Raw genomic sequence first — 22144 nt, 5'->3', positions numbered from 1 at the left:
GGAAAATATCCTTGGATGCATGGAACCATGAAAACTGATGCACTTTATGATCACACACATTTGGCCTGTTGTCATGAATTAGATGGTGTAGCTTATATCATCTAGCAAGTTTTCTTCTTTGTTGTTTCTTTTTCTTTGCTCCTTTTGTCGGGGAAATCCTACTTACCATGCTTGTTCAGCTTCATGTTGTCATGAATTTCATGAATATGGCTTACATCATCCATCAAGTTTTCTTCGTTGTTTCATTTTCTTTGTAAATTACATCCATGTTTTCTTAGGTCTTTCATCCTCTTGTCAGGGATATCCTGCTTACTATCCTTGTCCAGCTTTATGTTTTTCTTTGGCTGATAGCATCCCACCCGGTTATTTACAGGTCAGCACAATTATAATGTTCTCTCTGATACGCTCCCATCTAAAACTAATCCTTCTGTGGTCTTGGTACATCTACTTTAAATATGATGTCTCCCAACTGTCCTGTATATATATATATATATATATATATTTGATTCATTTCATTCTCGTGACATTTTAATCCATACAACAGTTGTCTGCTTTAGTCACCTAAAAGTTTTTCTTGAGTATGACATTTATCAGGCTACATTCTAACCACCTAGCAGCTTAGTTTAAAACAAGAATACTCTCCTACATTACTGTGTTTCTCCTTCCTTTCCCAAATATTCATCATTTTAGCTTCTAAACTTCTCTCTAGCTTTCATTTGCCTCTTAGTTTCCATCTCATCTGTGGATTTCCTGTCGTTTTGTGCGCCCATGTGTGTACGTTGGTGTGTGCCTTTGTGCATCTCTGTGACTATGCTCAGTGAGCATCATTATCGCTAACAACAGGATAATAACAGAAAAGAAATGGCAGCCTAAACATAGTAAGAGCTTAAACATCACCAAGACTAACTGCTAATAGTTCCATATAACTTTGTGATAACTGAAAGGTACTTTAATGCAACGCAACCAATAAAGAGTCCCGAGCTTGGTTTATTTGAATAAGAGCTCAAGTCCTTTCCTGACACAGATTTGATGGCAGTGATGACGTTATTTGAGTGCCGTCAACTTTCCATGAAGGTGGCCTCCTTTTTCTCCTTCAGCTGCTAAATTGCTGCACACATTAAAATCAAATATATGAGCTCAAATCATTTCAGCCACTATTCCTAGCAATGTAAGTTACTTCATCTGACCCTGGAGAATACTTGGAATACTGAAACAAGGAAAATGCCAGAAAGAAACTTAACTGCACTGAGAATTGTCTGATGTGAGGCGTTCAATTCCTTCTCTAATCTCCACCTTGCGAGCAGCGAAAGCATGGAGGGATTTCATCTTTTCCTACGTAACCATGTACTTCTTCAAAGCAACTACTGTGATAAGAGTGACCACATGGTAAGACTACATGTACAGGAACTGAATCGGAACTGGACCCTCTCGGATTGAATGCTAGGTCTATGTTGCAGAGCTGACACTTATAGCCGAGCGGCTCAGGCACAGTATCACTGGAGTCAACTGGAACAAGATGATTTAGTTAGCACTCTTACATCCATATCATAAGTTACAGAATGAGCTGCTTAATTGCTTCGTTGTGGATATGGTTAAGCCACTGACTTCCTCAACTTGCACCCTTTATGAGAGTATCTATGCTCTATGCTCAGGTTCTCTGAATATGATCTTCCTGATTATCTGAGTACAACCATCATGATGACTGTATATAATGGAAATAAATCATAGTACAAGCCTATTACTCAACTTGTGGCATTCTCTCTTGTTTGACCTGAATCTTTTGAAAGCTAAAATGCTGTATGAGATTGAAAAGAGAAACATTAGGAATACCTCTAAGCCTAGTATGCCGTGGCGGTCGCTGCAGGCGATATGGTATAGAGTCATTCTGGTCATGCTTTCTCTTCAATCCAAAACCGGCATACTCGGCAAAGGTTGGAGGAGGTGCTGGTGTTTCAAAAAGAAAGAAGGGTTCATCATCATCATCGTCGTTGTCGTCGTCGTCGTCCTCCTCCTCCTCCTCCTCCTCCTCATCATCATCATCATCATCATCATCATCATCAATTATGATTGGTTGGTCTCTGCTGTCACCTGCATAGCAAACTATCCTCAATCTTGCCCTTAAACTGCTGCATTAGGAAACTTAGCATACATATATACTTAGGGCATGACGAAGAGGGAAACCCCTAGGGGAAGGCTGGATTGGCGTGACTTTAATAGGCTTTGGGAAAGCACTGGAACCGCTACCACCTGCATCTTTTCTGCTTGTACGAGTGCTACGGAGTAGGCTTGACTGGCCGTAAGGATAGCCACTGGCTTGATACGTAGATGTTGGAACTTTCTGAGTTCCATGATTCCTTTCATTTGGTTCTTCTTGAACGTCATGGTCGCTATCAGTTTGATCTACAAAAATATAAAGATAACATCATAAATTAGAAATATTAAGAGAATCGCCTAGAGAGGAAGTGACGAGAGTGATTCGTTATGTCATTGCATGAGGATAGATATAATATATATCTAACCGAGAGAGTTTCCTGAGAAAATGGAGAGATATGCTTGGTAAGGAGCTAATTATTCAATTTTTTTTTTGGTGAAAACACCTCTATTTACTTCTTCTACCTGACTTAATTGTATAATATCTTCATCTATCTCATTGTTCTTCTATATGATATATTCAAGATGAAAAAGAAAAAAAATATGATATGGATAAATGTTTCTTGACTTGTATAAGTTTTCCACAGCCTTCTTATACCGTACTTTAGTTCCACATGTTTCTCACAGCCTTGTTTCCCTCTATGTTCTATGGTAGTTACACTAAATTTAAACCTTTGTCCCCTCAAAACTTTCCCAAGCATTTAACCTTTAATTCACATTGTCTTTCGGTGAAAAAAAATAATATCATTTATCAACATTTTGTTATTTGATGGCATATGACATACATCATGAGTTTTCTATCCCCTAAATATTAAAGTAATTCACATACAACAAGTTCAAAGATATATGAGAGTTATGCCAATAATTGTTGTATGCAGTTGAAACTAGAAATACAATTATCTCATCAGAAATACTAACTTCATATACAACTAGTTGAAAGATATATGAGATTTTTGCCAATAAATGGTGTTAGCCATTATGACTAGAAATGCAATTATCTCATCAGAAATGCTTTAACACTTACAACAGCTCATTCAAGCGTGTCAAATTCTGATGTACCCTTCAAAAACTATTTTCCTACAAGTCCTTGCAAATCGCTCATATCATTTTATAATACCTTTTTTCTAGGTCAGTAAAGACTATGTGTAGATTTATTCTTTCTTTCTTTCTTTGTTTTTTCCTTCCAAATCTAATATAAATTTTTCATGAGTAGAGTAGCAACAAATGGTCTCGATAGTTGACCTTATTAAAATAAAGTCAAATTAAGTTTAAAATAATTGCCAATTTTTAAAATCTTTTTTTCATTAGCCAACTCGTCATCCTAATTTAGTGCTACACTAGTTCTACTTGTATATTATTTTTATTTCTATAAATGGATATTTCTTGCTATCATTTAGCATCATATTTTGTTTCTAAACCATATCACATAAGTTAGTAAATGAAAGTAACACTAAGTTCTTACATTGGATAGTTTCTAAACTCATGTTTTTTACAAATGCTGCTTTAATTAAATAGTCTATTAATTTTGTACTTGTTAAATCACATAAAGTGAATGTTTTATATAAATGCTAATAAATAGTTGAGAGAACTTTGAAATCGCCTTGTAATATGTAAATTGTACAAGTGCAATAAAGGAATATAATATCAACAATATCTTGTTATTGTTTAGCTCAAAATAGAGGTTGCACTTTCTTAATTGCCCAACTTATTTAGAAAGGCTGATTCTAACAATTTGAACAAAATAAAGGAATATTGCTTTGTACTTCAACTTAAGTTACCTATTTTTCAATGCAACATGATTTTTCTTTATGGTTTAGTCTAATGGATGTTACTTCACATCAAAATAAATGCTTCACATATCATTCAAACCTTTTATTTGTTTTTCGGTTGATGTATATGTACAAAATCTATAAAATATATTACCTTTTTTGTCTTTGTGCATTTTTAACACTATAAATTAAGTTTAATAGCATGTGCTTCTAATTTAACATTGAACCATTAATTTTGAACCAATTGATCAAGGATTCACTCTTAGTAACAAGATTCTAGCTCTCTCCATCTCTTTGTATATATTGTACAGGTACAAATAATGTAATATTATTTTCTTTAGGGTCTATTTTGATGCATGTCACTTCACTTTGGTTCTCAACAATAATGTAATAATGCAATACATTATACTAGTCCTCAATGCGTGTCACTTTATAGGGACCAACATTGCTGGAGAGAGTCAACTAGGATCCTTCTAGTAGGATAAATCAATTGATAGAAATATTGATGTAACATTGTAATTGAATGTACACACAAGTCTCAATTACTTATAATTCAAAGATCAAATATGTTCTATGTTGCTCCATCACCAATCACTGACTATAAAATATTTTTCTTCCTCTAGATTTTTTTTCTATTTTTGTATAAATGACCCACAAACCCTAGCAAGGCCTCACTTAATCAATTAACCAATGATTGTATAAATGAATGCAAATTAGATCAATTCATCAACCTTTTCTCAGGTTTCTCTCCATTTCTTATTTAAGAGGACTTTCAATCTGTTGGGCAATTGAAAATTAATTGCATGGCTATATTTAATCATTAGGTAAATGTAATAACCCCAAATTTTTTTTTATAAAAAAAAAGGGGATAGAATAGTCCTTTAAAATTGATATAAGGGATAAAATTGGAAGGAATCAAAAGTTAATGGCATAATAGTAGATGCGTTGAAGTGTTAGGGGCAAAATGGGAAGGAATCAAAAGATAATGGCATAATTGCAGATATATCGAAGTGGCAAGGGCAAAATGAGAATTTAATAATATTAAACAAAGGGTGAATAGTGCTTTGATGTGATTTAAAGGGGGTTTACTGTGGCTTTTGGAATGAAACCGAGAGACAGAGAGGGGTTCTCAGGCGACAGAGAGGAAGAAAAAAGAAGAAGAGGAGAGGAAAGGAAGAAAGGAAGAGGAAGAAGAAGAAGAAAAAGAAAGGAAAAGAAATCTCGGTTGCACTTCCAGCTGAAGGGAAAAACATAGATCTCCTTCCCCTCTACGCAAGGACCTCGATTTTCAAAAAGAAAAAGGTAAATATCCATCCCTATCTAGTCTTTTGATGACATTAGGCTATACAAAGGGTGAATATAGTCTAGAGGGGTCGGATAAGGGTTGTAGAGGCGGTTAAAAGAAGAAGAATCGGATTTTGACAAATTTTTCCGGCACTACGGAAAAACTGTGTTGAAGTCCCAACTTCGGCGAATTATTTAGGGGGTCAAACGACCTCCGATAGCAATGCATATTACCTCTTTAGAATTCCTATGAGTGTAGAATGTTAGGTAAAAATTTCATCAAATTTGGAGTCCTGAAGTGGATCAAACCCGGGATGAAGTAACCGGCTGTCGGTCCGGATTACTGTTCATCCGGGTGGAAAATAGGGGATTTCATGCTATAATAGGGTATTAAGCCTAGATTAAGCTAAAAGGGACCTTGTACTCATGCAAGGGAGTCCCTAATACACATAAATGATGAGTTAATTAATAGAAAAAGAAAAAGAGAAAGAAAAGAAAAGATTTAGGGGGGAGTTGAATCAATTAAAGTTCCTTATATTATAATTGGCACATAGATTATAGCCCTTGATACAAAACTAAATGTATTGTAAATGCATGTCACAGTTGGGCAAGAAGCTAGGGAGCAAGAGGAAGAAGTCCCCTGCTGCCTACTGTAAAATTCTAGAGGCGTATCAAGGCCGTGCCGGATTGGCAGGTGAGTGGGAGTCATGTACTTTGCACCATGAGCATCCTTAATTCATTTTCATGAATACCGCCAAGTGTGAATTGATTCCACTTGTGCATATTGATTGATATTGTAGTAGATTCCTCTATAATCTTGTTTCTCCATACTTGATTATCTTGTGCACGCATTTGAGGGAACATTGAGAGGAATTACAAGGGGCGGAAAAGTAGTCAAATTGGATCTGAATTGTAAAATAATTTCTTTTGTAAATTGATTTCATTTCCTCTATTTCAAAGACTTGTGAGTGGTAGCCTTGATTATACTCTTTTATGAGTAGTTAAATTGGATCTGAATTGTGAAATGATTTCTTTTGTAAATTGATTTCATTTTCTCTATTTCAAAGACTTGTGAGTGGTAGCCTTGATTATACTCTTTATGAGTAATTAAATTGGATCTGAATTGTGAAATGACTTCTTTTGTAAATTGATTTCATTTCCTCTATTTCAAAGACTTGTAAGTGGTAGCCTTGATTATACTCCTTTATGAGTAATTAAATTGGATCTGAATTGTGAAATGACTTCTTTTGTAAATTGATTTCATTTTCTCTATTTCAAAGATTTGTAGAGCCCATTTCAGTGGTATATTGAGTTGCATTGCACACCCTTGACCCCTCACTCCCAACCCTGATGTTAGTTTATGATTGGGTCGGAGTCGAGTGAGTGGTAGTCTTAATTATGCTCCTTTTAGTAGAGTATTGGGAGGGTGCATTATGGCATTCATGCATGGCTTGGCAGTATCTGCAGGACACCTATAGTCGATGGGGTTGAACATCGGCCTTTGTGCACATAGTAGCCTTCTGGGTAGGCGGAGCACCAGTCCCTTTCTAGGGGGGACACGGCCCTAGGCGTAGGATTGGCCAGTCCTACGACTTATATTCTGCTTGCCGCCGGGCATAGTAAGACCCCGCGAGGTGCAGTATGGCTTTCCGCGGATGTAGAATTTCCGCAAGGTGCCGTTTAGTATATAGATGTGAGATGAATTTCTGTTCTGGATACTGGCTTGCATTTATGTTATCAGTATGGTATCTTATTCTGCATATGCATGTGATAGTGGGGAGTTGTTGCTGGTTCGCCTGGGGCGTAAAATCCACCTCCCGATAGCTATCTAGTATTTATATTATTGGCATGGTGTCTTATCCTGCTTATGCATGTGACAGTAGGGAGTTGTTGCTGGTTCGCCTGGGGCGTAAAACCCACCTCCCAATAGCTGTCTTGTTGATGATTCAGTATATTGACACCTGATTTGTATGTTCCAGCATTATGATCTGTTGAGCATATTCATGAGTAGTATATATGTTTACTCGATTATTCCATATATGCTTCAGATGAGTTGATTGTGATTGTGGTGATATTGATGATTTACTCCATATTCTTTATGTTGAGTTCATGTTCATCTTGTTATTGATCTTGAGATTTCACCTCGAGCCATGATTATATCTTGTCTTATGTGCATAGTACTCTCTACTCCACTCACTGAGTATTTATATACTCACTCTCCAGTTTGGTGTTTTTGATTGCAGGGCATGTATTGTATATAGAAGAGCAGGATTAGAGATTGCCTGCTAGCCGTGCCGCTCCATAGTATAGTATAGTATAATGTAGATAGAGGTTTATACCCTTTTGGTTATTATAAACCTTCTGTTATATATAGTGTATAGTTACAGTCATAGATCCTGTTGTGGATATGGGTTTGACCATGGATGGAATGGGAACCAGATTTTTATACAGATGAGTTATATGCCTGTGATGATGTATTGATATATATTGTCCAGGTTCATTATGTGACAGGTTATGTGATTGCTGCTCTGACAGGTAGTGTTGTTGTATGTAATGAGATAATCCTGACAGGTCACCATAGGAAAGGTGATCATTTTGTGCATACATCATGCCAAAATTTTTCAGAATTTATTGATGATTGATAGGTAGTAGGGTTCTACGTGGTGGCTGGTGGCCTTATGCCTACCCGCACCCTAGGACCGTCGCGGCGGCCCGCCGGGAACGGGGCGGGGGTTGTGACAAGAAGTGGTATCAGAGCAAAGGTTTAGAAGAGTCCTGTCAGAGCAATAGGGTGAGTCAGGATTAATTATAGGATTATACTATGGAGCATAGGGTTTTTTCTATATGTTATTTTATGAGTCATATACAATTCTGTAAAATATATTTGGGGATGAGACTTAAGAGTTCTTTTTGGCTCTACTTGAGACAAAATTGTATATCATTCAGTTTACAATCAAGATTTATATTTTGACAGAAAGTCAATTAATAAATTTGGAGGATATTGATCAGAGTTGTGTAGTGAAAGTATAGTGGATCGAATCAATTTAAATTGGTCAAAAATATTGACTGTGATGGGAGACTAGATTTTTCAATAATGAAGATTTGTGTTAATAAGAGAAGGTGAATATTGTAGATTCTCAGATTTATTATGATATGACTATGTGATCTCTTTGATGGTTTTTGCTATTTTACTATGTTAAGAGATAATTTATGTAAACTCATCATAAATTCTTGACTGCTAGGTAGCCGTAAGCAACATGGAGGATGAAAGAGAAATAAGGGCACCTTCTCCGGACCCTGATAGCCAATCAATTTCACAAACTACTCCACACTCCATAGCAACCCAGGCAGATTTAGCAGGAGTGTACCAGTTAATAGCACAACTGCTTGAGCAACAGTAGCAGATGCAGTTAGCTGCCCAACTTGTACAGCCGATAGAATCCTATTACGAGAGGTTCCGTAGGTTGAATCCACCGATGTTTAATGGTGGGTCCGATCCCATGATAGCTGAGGCCTGGATCCGGGAACTGGAGAAGATGTATGAGTTACTTCAATTTCTCGAGGAGGTAAAAGTCAAACTAGCTATCTCCATGCTAAGGGGGAGTGCTGACTCTTGGTGGACTGCTATGGAGACAGCATATGAGGTCAACGGAACGGCCTGGGGAGATTTTAAGAGAATATTTTATGCTAAGTACTTTTCGGACTCAGTTAGGCAAATGAAGCAGAATGAGTTTTTATCGCTGACTCAGTCCGAGCATATGACTGTTTCGGATTACGTCAATAGGTTCGATGAGCTGGGTCGATTCTGCCCCCAGTTCATGGAGGATGATATGAGTAGAGCCAACCGGTTCGAACAAGGGCTTAGACATGAGATCAGATCCCGGACATCTTCATAGTTAATTACCAGCTATATGGATATTTTGGACAGAGCCTTGAGAGTAGAGGCTGAATTGAAAAGATCTGATAGAGAAAGGGCTGACCTGATGAGATCCAGATCAGATAGAAGTCAGAGTGGTAGGCCATGGGATCTCAGGGGCACTCCAATTCAAGAGAAGCCCAGGGTCCGCAATTACTCTAGCAGATCCCATAGTGGAATCATCAATATCACCATAGCAGATCCCAGAGCCCGCACTTACTCTAGCAGATCCCATAGTGGGCCCTATATGAGGAGAGCGAGGGCATGTTATAGTTGTGGGCGGACTGGACACCTGGCACGTGATTGCCCATACAAGAGGAGGAATGAGCTCAGACCTCCTGTACCTGGTGACCAGAGGCCAAGAAGTAATGCTCGAGTTTTACACTGACCTACCAAGATGCTAGTGCCAATGACCGGGTGGTAACAGGTATATTACCAGTCAGCTTGATTGATCCCTCTATTTTGTTCGATTTTGGCACTATGCATTCCTTTATTTCAGTTAGTTTATCTAGATAACTACACTGCATACTTGAGGAACTAGAAGAATCACTGTGTGTTCCTACACCCCTATAGAAAGCAGTAATTGTTGACATTAGTGCAAAAATTGCATAATTCAAATAGGGGTAGGAGAGTTAGTGACAAATCTTATATAACTTGACATGCAAGATTTTGACATCATTTTGGGAATAGCTTGGAGGTCTCAGTACCACACTCATATTGACTGCTACAGTAAAAGAGTGATATTCTAGATACCTGAAGAACCAGGGTTCTTCTTTCAAAGCGATGCACCCGTGCAATGTAATTCATCATAACATTAATTTCTGCCCTGAAAGCTAGGAAGGCATTAGAAAAGGAGTATAAGACTTATTTAGTCTGTGTAATGGATACCTGAAAGGAGACCAAATTAGAGGATATTCCAGTAATGAATGAACACCCTGATGTTTTTTTCAGAAGATCTTCCTAGTTTGCCACCAGAGAGAGAGAGATTGAATTTGCAATTGATTTGATTCCCAATACCATACCAATCTTCAAAAACCCCCTATAGAATGGCTCCAACTGAAATAAAAGAATTAAAGGAAAAGTTGCAAGAATTGCTTGATAAAGGCTTCATTCGACTTAGTGTGTCATCTTAAGGAACTCTAGTATTGTTTGTAAAGAAGGAAGATGGAAGTTTGAGGTTATGTATTGGTTATCAAGGATTGGACAAGGTAACAATACAGAACAAATATCTTCGGTCCTGTATTAATGAATCTTGTAAGGTGTATACTGATCATAAGAGTTTAAAATACCTTCTTACCTAGAAGCTACTCAATATGAGACAGGAAAGATGATTGGAATTGATAAAAATCATGCCTTGTCTATACACTACTCTTCGGAAAAAGCTAATGTTGAGATAGATACACCGAGTTGAAAAACTTCTGGTAGTATTGCTGCTCTACTCACATCCGAGAAAAGCTAATGTTGTGGTAGATGCACTGATCAGAAAAGGTGTTAGTGATACAAGAAAAGTTGAGGACAGTGTTTAGTAGGCAGAAGAGCTACGCAGATGTCAGAAGGAGAGATGTGCAGTTTGGCACGGGAAATCATGTGTTCCTAAAGATCTCTCCTATGAAAGGAATAATGAGGTTTGGAAAGAGAGGCAAGCTTAGTCCTAGATACATTGGCCCCTTTGAGATATTAGACAAGGTTGGCACTGTATCTTACAGATTAGCACTGCCTCCAAACCTCAGTCATGTGCATTCAGTATTTCATGTATCTATGCTCCGGAAATATGTGCCAAATCCATCCCATGTGCTGTCAGTGCAGGAAGTTACAGTAGAGGGAGACCTTTCTTATGAAGAGCTTCCTATAGCTATCCTTGATACTCAGATCAAGAAGCTAAGAAATAAGGAAATATGTATGATAAAGGTCCAATGGCACCGACACAATGTTGAAGAATGCACTTGGGAGTCGGAGCAAAGTATGAAGAGCAAATACCCTCACCTCTTTGAGTAATCAGATAATTTACCCTTTTAAATTCGAGGACGAATTTTATATAAGGGGGGAGGATGTAATAACCTAAAAAATTTTTTTTATAAAAAAAAGGGATAGAATAGTCCTTTAAAATAGAATAGTCCTTTAAAATTGATATAAGGGATAAAATTGGAAGGAATCAAAAGTTAATGGCATAATAGTAGATGCGTTGAAGTGTTAGGGGCAAAATGGGAAGGAATCAAAAGATAATGGCATAATTGCAGATATATCGAAGTGGCAAGGGCAAAATGGAAATTTAATAATATTAAACAAAGGGTGAATAGTGCTTTGATGTGATTTAAAGGGGGGTTTACTGTGGCTTTTGGAATGAAACCGAGAGACAGAGAGGGGTTCTCAGGCGACAGAGAGGAAGAAAAAAGAAGAAGAGGAGAGGAAAGGAAGAAAGGAAGAGGAAGAAGAAGAAGAAAAAGAAAGGAAAAGGAATCTCGGTTGCACTTCCAGCTGAAGGGAAAAACATAGATCTCCTTTCCCTCTACGCAAGGACCTCGATTTTCAAAAAGAAAAAGGTAAATATCCATCCCTATCTAGTCTTTTGATGACATTAGGTTATACAAAGGGTGAATATAGTCTAGAGGGGTCGGATAAGGGTTGTAGAGGCGGTTAAAAGAAGAAGAATCGGATTTTGACAAATTTTTCCGGCACTACGGAAAAACTGTGTCGAAGTCCCAACTTCGGCGAATTATTTAGGGGGTCAAACGACCTCCGATAGCAATGCATGTTACCTCTTTAGAATTCCCTATGAGTGTAGAATGTTAGGTAAAAATTTCATCAAATTTGGAGTCCTGAAAGTGAATCAAACCCGGGATGAAGTAACCGGCTGTCGGTCCGGATTACTGTTTATCCGGGTGGAAAATAGGGGATTTCATGCTATAATAGGGTATTAAGCCTAGATCAAGCTAAAAAGGATCTTGTACTCGTGCAAGGGAGTCCCTAATATACATAAATGATGAGTTAATTAATAGAAAAAGAAAAAGAGAAAGAAAAGAAAAGATTTAGGAAACGGGGGAGTTGAATCAATTAAAGTTCCCTATATTATAATTGGCACGTAGATTATAGCCCTTGATACAAAACTAAATGTATTGTAAATGCATGTCACAGTTGGGCAAGAAGCTAGGGAGCAAGAGGAAGAAGTCCCCTGCTGCCTACTGTAAAATTCTAGAGGCGTATCAAGGCCGTGCCGGATTGGCAGGTGAGTGGGAGTCATGTACTTTGCACCATGAGCATCCTTAATTCATTTTCATGAATACCGCCAAGTGTAAATTGATTCTACTTGTGCATATTGATTGATATTGTAGTAGATTCCTCTATAATCTTGTTTCTCCATACTTGATTATCTTGTGCACGCATTTGAGGGAACATTGAGAGGAATTACAAGGGGCGGAAAAGTAGTCAAATTGGATCTGAATTGTGAAATGATTTCTTTTGTAAATTGATTTCATTTCCTCTATTTCAAAGACTTGTGAGTGGTAGCCTTGATTATACTCTTTTATGAGTAGTTAAATTGGATCTGAATTGTGAAATGATTTCTTTTGTAAATTGATTTCATTTCCTCTATTTCAAAGACTTGTGAGTGGTAGCCTTGATTATACTCTTTATGAGTAATTAAATTGGATCTGAATTGTGAAATGACTTCTTTTGTAAATTGATTTCATTTCCTCTCTTTCAAAGACTTGTAAGTGGTAGCCTTGATTATACTCCTTTATGAGTAATTAAATTGGATCTGAATTGTAAAATGACTTCTTTTGTAAATTGATTTCATTTCCTCTATTTCAAAGATTTGTAGAGCCCATTTCAGTGGTATATTGAGTTGCATTGCACACCCTTGACCCCTCACTCCCAACCCTGATGTTAGTTTATGATTGGGTCGGAGTCGAGTGAGTGGTAGTCTTAATTATGCTCCTTTTAGTAGAGTATTGGGAGGGTGCATTATGGCATTCATGCATGGCTTGGCAGTATCTGCAGGACACCTATAGTCGATGGGGTTGAACATCGGCCTTTGTGCACATAGTAGCCTTCTGGGTGGGCGGAGCTCAGTCCCTTCCTAGGGGGGACACGGCCATAGGCGTAGGATTGGCCAGTCCTACGACTTATATTCTGCTTGCCGCCGGGCATAGTAAGACCCCGCGAGGTGCAGTATGGCTTTCCGCGGATGTAGAATTCCCGCGAGGTGCCGTTTAGTATATAGATGTGAGATGGATTTCTGTTCTGGATACTGGCTTACATTTATATTATCAGTATGGTATCTTATTCTGCATATGCATGTGATAGTGGGGAGTTGTTGCTGGTTCGCCTGGGGCGTAAAACCCACCTCCCGATAGCTATCTAGTATTTATATTATTGGCATGGTGTCTTATCCTGCATATGCATGTGACAGTAGGGAGTTGTTGCTGGTTCGCCTGGGGCGTAAAACCCACCTCCCAATAGCTGTCTTGTTGATGATTCAGCATATTGACACCTGATTTGTATGTTCCAGCATTATGATCTGTTGAGCATATTCATGAGTAGTATATATGTTTACTCGATTATTCCATATATGCTTCAGATGAGTTGATTGTGATTGTGGTGATATTGATGATTTACTCCATATTCTTTATGTTGAGTTCATGTTTATCTTGTTATTGATCTTGAGATTTCACCTCGAGCCATGATTATATCTTGTCTCATGTGCATAGTACTCTCTACTCCACTCACTGAGTATTTATATACTCACTCTCCAGTTTGGTGTTTTTGATTGCAGGGCATGTATTGTATATAGAAGAGCAGGGTTAGAGATTGCCTGCTAGCCGTGCCGCTCCATAGTATAGTATAGTATAATGTAGATAGAGGTTTATACCCTTTTGGTTATTATAAACCTTCTGTTATATATAGTGTATAGTTACAGTCATAGATCCTGTTGTGGATATGGGTTTGACCATGGATGGAATAGGAACCAGATTTTTATACAGATGAGTTATATGCCTGTGATGATGTATTGATATATATTGTCCGGGTTCATTATGTGACAGGTTATGTGATTGCTGCTCTGACAGGTAGTGTTGTTGTATGTAATGAGATAATCCTGACAGGTCACCATAGGAAAGGTGATCATTTTGTGCATACATCATGCCAAAATTTTTCAGAATTTATTGATGATTGATAGGTAGTAGGGTTCTACATGGTGGCTGGTGGCCTTATGCCTACCCGCACCCTAGGACCGTCGCGGCGGCCCGCCGGAAACGGGGCGGGGGTCGTGACAGTAAATCCCTTACATAATTTAAATAACCTAAATGATAATTGAAAGATAAATTGCATTAAAGAAAATAAACAATGATAATAATAAAATAAAAAAATAAATGGCTAAAGAGGCTCGAAAGATATTAATGATAACGTGTTGGATGGGGTTTTAAAGAAACATTGACACAAATAGTCTTTTCTTAAAATAATTATCTTAAAATATACAACAATCACGTTAAAATGGAAGTTTCCATGACCCTATTCTCAAATCAACTCAAAGTCCATTGAGAATTTTGGCTATAACAAACTTCTCCCAAAAGTAGAACCTATAATGGATAGTTCTAGAGAGCGAACTTTCCATCTTTCAATAACCATGCATAAGCATTAAGTAATGGTAGTTAAATTTAACTTCGTAGCTTGTCCTTGTGGAGCCTAACTTCTGAAAACTTGTTATATATTTTCAACTCGTACGTTACTTTTTCAAAAAAATTTCAAATCTTTAGTGTTTGCATGTAAATAATTTAAAAAGTATAGCATGTAGAGTGGAATGACTAAGTTGATAAAGCTTATTTTTTGTTGCTAGGATATGGATTTTTTAATATTCTCTTTCTTTTTATCCCTCTTGGTGGATTTCCTATAAAGATTCATGGCATGCCACTATTTGTTCTTCGTGGATTCATTGAAAGCAAGGGAATATAACATTTACTAGCTCTTGTATTATCTCCTTTTGTTTGACTTAGTAATAATCCTTTCTAGCATCAATGTATATATAAGCTTAAGTAGTCTCAGACATATCTTTTATGACTTTGAGATATGATTCGAGGAGACAAGTGCAGGTTGTGAAAGTCCATACTGATACTTTGAAGTTTGGGGATGTGGTGAATCTTGTCACATTTTGGAGCATGATATCTCCAACAATGATGAGTAATGGTCTTCTAATCAAATAATTTTGGGGGCTAAAATACCTAATATAGAGATAAACCACCAATCCATGATTTGGAATCAATGGAAGAGATTAGTTTCATTCTTCCAAATAAATAGGTTTAATTAAAAGAATACATGGATGATTTTACATCCATAGATGCAGGTTTAATTGCAAGTATACATTCATCATTATTTATCATGACTTTATTTCCATCCAAGTCTCTATAGATCCTTATGATCCCATTTACTCTAGTTTAAGTAAAATACTTTGTGAAACCCCTTAATTCACACACACAAAACAATTCTTAAAGCCCACCTAATCTAGGCTTGGCAACTCATATTCAACCATCTCTAGTGCACCTAACTAATTTTTCCAAGTTACACCAATCCCTTTGTGCCATGTAGCAAAATGAACTTTTCATGTGCACATAATGCATCTATAGCATCATTTCTTTGTAAAGAAAATCCTCAAGAAGGAGCTAGCTAACTAGGCAAGTAAAATTTCTTAATGGTTAAACCAAAAAACCTAGGTCCAAACTCTACCTTTACCATGATTTAGGGTTTAGGAATAATTGATGGACTACATCAAGTTGAGTAGTCCATTTCCTACATGCTTCTTTTACTAAAAAAGTAAATAACTAAATCATACATTTAGTGGCATCGTGAGATGATATGTGACAGAGCAAACCATAAGCAAGGTAATTAGGGCTCTCAAGAAATGCGAGCATTACTTTAAAAAAAAAGTCCAAGCAATAAAAGAAGTACATAGAACATTAAATATCAAATATATACTATGATTATCATTGTAAACATACATTTCATTTAATAAAAATGCCTCTTGCATACACTTAGATTGCATGGTCATCAATGGGTATATAAACTAAATTGGGAAGTGCATTTACCAAGTTAGAATATTTTTTTTTTCATTTTTTACCTTTTGGAATTACAAGTGTCCATCAAATGAATTTGTCAAGCATTATATCTGTATAAAAAGCATCCTTTTACTTTTGGAATTACAAATGTCTAGCCAAACTAGTATGAATTATTACCCTCCAATTGAATTCGGCAAGCAGTATAGGACAAAGAATCGGATAAGATATTATTGAAATGACTAGGAGATGTCATCCTTTTCTAGGTTGATTTGCCATTAGTCAACATAAGCATTCACCTAGTGGAATTAAAAGTTGTAGAAAATATGAAAATCCTCAAATAAGGAAGAATATGATGTTTAAGCCAGTAAAAAATTGAGAAGAAAGCATCAAATTTCTGTGCTATAGAATTCTTATGGTGAATGCAATATTAGGTTCTGCAACTATCATCAATGAAGAAATATGAACTCAAAGATAATTCATTATTAATCAGGAAAGTTCTAAATTAGGATTTCATGTCCTTAAGGCTAAACCAACACATCTATTAAGAATTGAGATAAAGTGGAATTCATGATGGATTCTTTCAAAACTTGGAGAGAACTCTCTATCTTATTGTAGTACTTGAATATTGAATATCGATGGATAGGTTTAATCTAATAAAAGAAGTGAAGTATGATGTGTTAATGGTAAATGGATTAGCAATGACATTGTACGAATCACATCATGCTATTCAATTTTCTACTAGTGCTTAGCTTATGCTAGTATGATAATATGCCAAGTACTAAGATATACCTAATATCATGTCAATTCAATGCGTCAATAAAATATTAGCACCGTATATTTTGCGTGCCTTTCCATACTATGCTAGTCAACAATTCATATCTTGTCTTCTAAGGAGTCTCTCTTTTGGAAGTCTCTCATGTATTTCGGTTCATATGTTATTTCCTCTAATTTTTCTTTCACCTAGACTTCTTGGAGGATCCTCAAAGGTAAGGTGTAATCCCATGTCTTGGTGGATTCCTTGAAGTGAAGAGCATGGTATTTACTAGCTCTTCTATAACCTCCTTTTTCAAAACTAGGTTTAATCTATCTTCTATGTTTGGAAGACCACACTTATTCTAGGACTACCATGTGTTCCACTTTCTAATCACTATTCTTTTTATCTTCATGTGCTACATACCCATTGGGTAATTATTTTGTCTAACGTCCATGTACCACCCATGTTTCTACATAGAACTAGGACAATGTCCCATATTTGACTGAAGATAGAATAAGTGAAAGGGAGTAAAGAGAGTATGATTGAGAGGAACTAATGTATTTAGGAGTCATTTGAGCACATTGATAATTCTACTATCTCCGATCTTCTATATGATATATCAGGTCACAATCGGGGCATATAGGCATATTGCTTTCCATATGAAGGAGCAATTAAGTGGCGGAACAGGATTATAAATACCATCCCTAGTCCCATACTTTTTCCTCATCTATTTAATGGTTTGTCGCATAACCACCATGGCTTCATGCCTAAGAGCCAAGGATGGGATCCCAAGTCTTCCAATTTGTAAGGGTCGACAAACCACTTTCTAAGATACTAACTGTAACTTTTTTGCATTACCAGTAGAATTTTATGAGAAACTTCTCACGTGCTTAATTTTACAGATCACTTTTCAGAATGATAGTGTTAGCCATTAGATAATAGGCAGAGCACACAATATTGATATGATGATAGCGAACCTGCCCATTATTGAAAGAATTTTTATTTCCATCCCTCAGTCTCTCTTGTGAACTTTGTATCAACTATTTACAATTAGCCGACTTTGTTCTCCTACAAGTAAGCAGTACTCTCCGGTATTACCACGAGCCATTATATTCTGTTATGCTCATATGGTCCTTGATCTATTACTTTACAAATAGATTAATCCTTGGACTAAATCTCATCACTAACTTTTAAGGATTGACTTGCTGACTGGACATTAAATAGTAGTCCATGATTAATTTTCTAAGGATCACTGCATTTAACAATGCAGTTTTAGCGGTTAGTATGCGATCATCTGCAAATAAAAGGTGAAGGTTTGGCTAGTAGGATCTTCTCTATTTTTATCCCAATTTTCAGTTATCCAAACAAATTAGGGTAGGAAGGATCGAGAGTGAAATCTAAGGACTTGTATAACCTATTCAAAACCAATTTTCCAATGATTAGGGATGTAGCTTGGGTTTAGAACATTAGTATACATCTGAGAGTGGCACTTTTCCTTTGGAAAGTGGTGTATAAGCAATGTAGGAGTGTAATTCATTATGGAAGAAGCCATATACTCTCCTATTGCGACTGCTGCCCGAATGCATATGAGAGATAATCCGTATTTTATTTGAATATTTAAGGGCTATTCGTATGTGCCAGGTTGATCATAATGCATTAATCATGACCCATTCATTTCAATGGACACTTCTTGGATACATAATTGATGGAAAGAGGAGAGGTAAATGAGTTTACAATGTTACCGTGAATTGCTATATTACTTACCATATTTCGTTGGCAAGAAATGCTACATATTCTAGAACAATGTTTAGAGACCTTTGGTCATTCTCAAGAGAGCCCAGCTATTAGCTTTAGATTTCATCCACTCGAGTGCCTTAGGAGATAATAGCTAGAAAAAACTAGGGCTTCAATTTTGTAGGCTCTGCAGAGTCTCATGTGATTTAGTTCACCTGGGAGCCTCCAAGCTACTTCAACGGCATTATGCTAGATGGTGGAACCAAAGGAGAAGCATGCTTTATCATTAAGAATCCTAGTTCTATTCTTGTGGCAGCAGGTGGTAGCCATCCATATAATATTATGATTTCGATAGTAGAGCAGAGAAGTGCTTGGAAAGGCTTATTTATGCAACCACCATCTATAAGGCAACCAATGTAGTACTGAAGGGTGACTCAAAAACTATGACCAATTGGATATCTAAGTTAGCAGCCCATAGTGATGACCTCGTTCTCTCCTGCTGAATTGTTGAAGGATTACTTCATCCCTGAGATTCTTTGAAGCCAACCATATTTGTAGAGAAGCTAATAGCATCACTAATTAGGTAACTTCGCATGTAGAATATCATACAAGCTTGATTCTCTGGACTTCACTCTCGCCCATTCCTGTACAGCTTCGCAACCATTTCTTTTCAGACACCATAGTTGCATTTACACTAGGGCTATATCATGCCGCTGTCTTACTAAAAAAAAGATATCGCTTCTTTCAAGCTGTCGAGCTATCTAATTATCACAAGAATGACTCACAATCAAGTGAGAGTTGGTGTCTTAATGTTATTGTCCAACTTAAAAGTTGTGGGGCCATTTAATCTCCATCCATCCAAGTAATAATTGAAACTAGACCTCTCTAGTCTTAGTATGAACTTGAGATAAGCCATGTTTCTAAGAATACAATTTGTTGGAAATTTTAGTAGAGAAAACTATTATCCAAGATGCTACACTTGCTTCGTAATCTCTTGAAAAGCTCACTCAAGCACTCTCTTCCTATGCTCTTATCATTTTCTTTTCAATAATTCATTTCCATATATGAAAACTTGAACCAACCCTTGCAACTGCTCCCACTTTGGAAATAAAGGTAGAAGCAAATTCTTAGCAATAATTCAACCTTTATACTTCTACATATACCTTTACATTCTTTCTTATAGAGTACCAATCAAGGTGTATAACTGTAAGTTATATTAACTAACTTACATTAGTGGATAATAACATAGACATTTTACATGCAATCATGGAGTGCATGTACACCCAAATCCCTAAAATCTCTGGAAATAGCACCTTGTATGAAGGTATCTTTAATGACATCCATTCCTTTCTTGTCACCATGGCATGTTAGGTCCCTGTGCACATCAAAATGAATAATGTCTTTTAGTGTTAACAATGAATATTGAGAGAATGAGTTTTGAGTGCAAACAACCTGATGGTTTGTAAATCATTGCCATAAGTAGCAAGGGTGCATAATGGTCTTGCCATGTCATACCAATAAGTTACTAGCATTGGTATGCTGATCAATATTGCACTATGACATTTTCATTGTGCCGACGCCAAAAGTATGCCATATGCCAATGAGGTATGATAACAACAAGATACCACTAAGGGTATTGACATCGATACTTTAACCCTTGGACACCACCCTCTATCTTATTTTCCTTTCCATTTAGGCATCAATTGTTAGGCATAGGAATCATGATTGGCTTTCCCATTCCGAGGATATTCATTTCTAAGAATCATTAAAAAATGATGAATTTTGATTCCTATGCTTTTCTAAAGTCCAAAAATCATGAACTAAATAACATCTTCAATGGCATATTCTATCTACATTTTTTTTCTTTCCTGAGGGAAATGACAGGAAAGCCTAACCAATTTCATTAAATGAATGACATAAAGAGTATTAAGAAAAAAAAGAAGGAAAGAGAAACAGGATGGGGGACAAAAGAGGGGAGAGGCATGGAAACAAAGAACTCAGGTAGGCGAACTCAGATAGACAAATGTGCACTTTATGTTTTCTCATTCCCAAAATTTTCGTTCCTATTTATCATCAAGAATGATGGATTTGAACTTCTATGCTTGGATTGGTTTGAAAAATCTTCAACGACATGGCATCTTTATTGGCATATTTTTATCTATATAGAGTTCTTTTCCTTTTCCCTTAGACAAAGGACATGTGAGGCCTAACATGCTTAGTGAACATTTGAAGGACCGACATAGAAAAAACAGGGCTTGGGCTTAGGTTTTAGGGCTGACTTGGCTGCAAGTCAGGCTTTACTATGTTTTTTGGTACAATGGCAACTCACACACGACGAGTATGAGTGTGGCCAAAAAAATCAGAAAAAAGAAGATCACACAAGGGATCAGACATGGACACATGGTTTGCCCAAATAAAATCTCTGAAATGGTGAGCCGCAAAGGAGGCAACCCAGTCAGCAGTACTATTCGTTTTTCTGTAGACAAGTGTAGCCTATAAAACTGAAGGCTAGAACAAGTATTGGGCTTGACTTGGGTTGCAAATTTGGCAAAAAATATATATGGTCCTATTCTGAGCTGAGTCCTACATGAAAGTATATAATAAGTCTAGTCCAACTCAGGCATGAAGTTTAAAAGTCAGGCTTGCTTTGGGCCTAAGCTTAAGTTGGCTCAACTAGCCCAAACAGAACCATTAATCGTTAGAGCCAATTCCATTAAAAAGGTGAAGATAAATAAAGTACTAGAAAAGGAAGATGAGAAAAGGATTAAAGGGATGAGAAAAAAAGGTAGGAGACAAATGAGAGGAGAGGCACCTCTGGATGAGTAAACCCTCATTTTAGGTTAGGTCTAAGTCAGATCTAAGTTTAAAATCCAAGGCCTAGTTTTTCTTTAACTACAATTTGTTGGGTCAAAACAAGTTCACTTTGGTCAAATTAGGTTAGATCCAATTTCAAATTTGCTACCCATTCTTCCATACTAAGTTGTGATGCTAAAACTTAAGAACTCAATTCAAATATAAATGGGAAACAGACTATAGTATATTTTTGGATAGAGACACTTAGAATTAGGAAGATGTGTAGATCAATATCAAATTGTATTGACATACTTGTGATGAAATATGTGTTTGTGTGTAATGGACCATTAAGCATACAAGTCTTTAGCTATTTTAAATCAGTTAGCGAAGACAACAATCCATCAAGTTGTAACATCTAAAACCTCTCTTTATATACATATACGCGCGCACGCACACACCCAAATATATATATATATATATATATATATATATATATATATATATATATATATATATATATATATAACATAAATATTGCATCTTGGCATGAAAAGAGAAAAACAACGTGATTCTAGATGTTGGTTGAAGGAAAAATGATTATTAAGCATCCAAAGTTATCAAAAAAATGGTACAAAGGTTGCAACACTAGAAATCAAAAGGAGATAGAATACTTGTTCAAAAAAAATAAATCATTTATCTA

At 36.6% G+C, this 22144-nt stretch overlaps 1 protein-coding gene across 1 annotated transcript in view; it reads right to left on the bottom strand.

The window, feature by feature from the left end:
* Nucleotides 1-1352: 1352 nt before the first annotated feature.
* The window catches only part of LOC120112234 (uncharacterized), a 56266-nt gene continuing 35474 nt past the window's right edge, over nt 1353-22144 (bottom strand). Inside the window, exons 4-7 of the mRNA XM_089929340.1 lie at nt 2248-2400; nt 1831-2088; nt 1403-1506; nt 1353-1361 (exon numbers count right to left, since the gene is read on the bottom strand). Of these exons, the coding sequence (XP_089785466.1) occupies nt 1353-1361; nt 1403-1506; nt 1831-2088; nt 2248-2400 (524 nt within the window). The remainder of the gene's footprint in view (nt 1362-1402; nt 1507-1830; nt 2089-2247; nt 2401-22144) is intronic.

The sequence above is a fragment of the Phoenix dactylifera genome, chromosome 2, assembly GCF_051530095.1.
Source record: "Phoenix dactylifera cultivar Ajwa chromosome 2, Ajwa_hap1_PhDact_Kaust_v1.1, whole genome shotgun sequence".
Classification (NCBI taxonomy): domain Eukaryota; kingdom Viridiplantae; phylum Streptophyta; class Magnoliopsida; order Arecales; family Arecaceae; genus Phoenix; species Phoenix dactylifera.
Note: the sequence above shows the minus strand (reverse complement) of the source record. Positions and strands in the feature narration are given on the sequence as shown.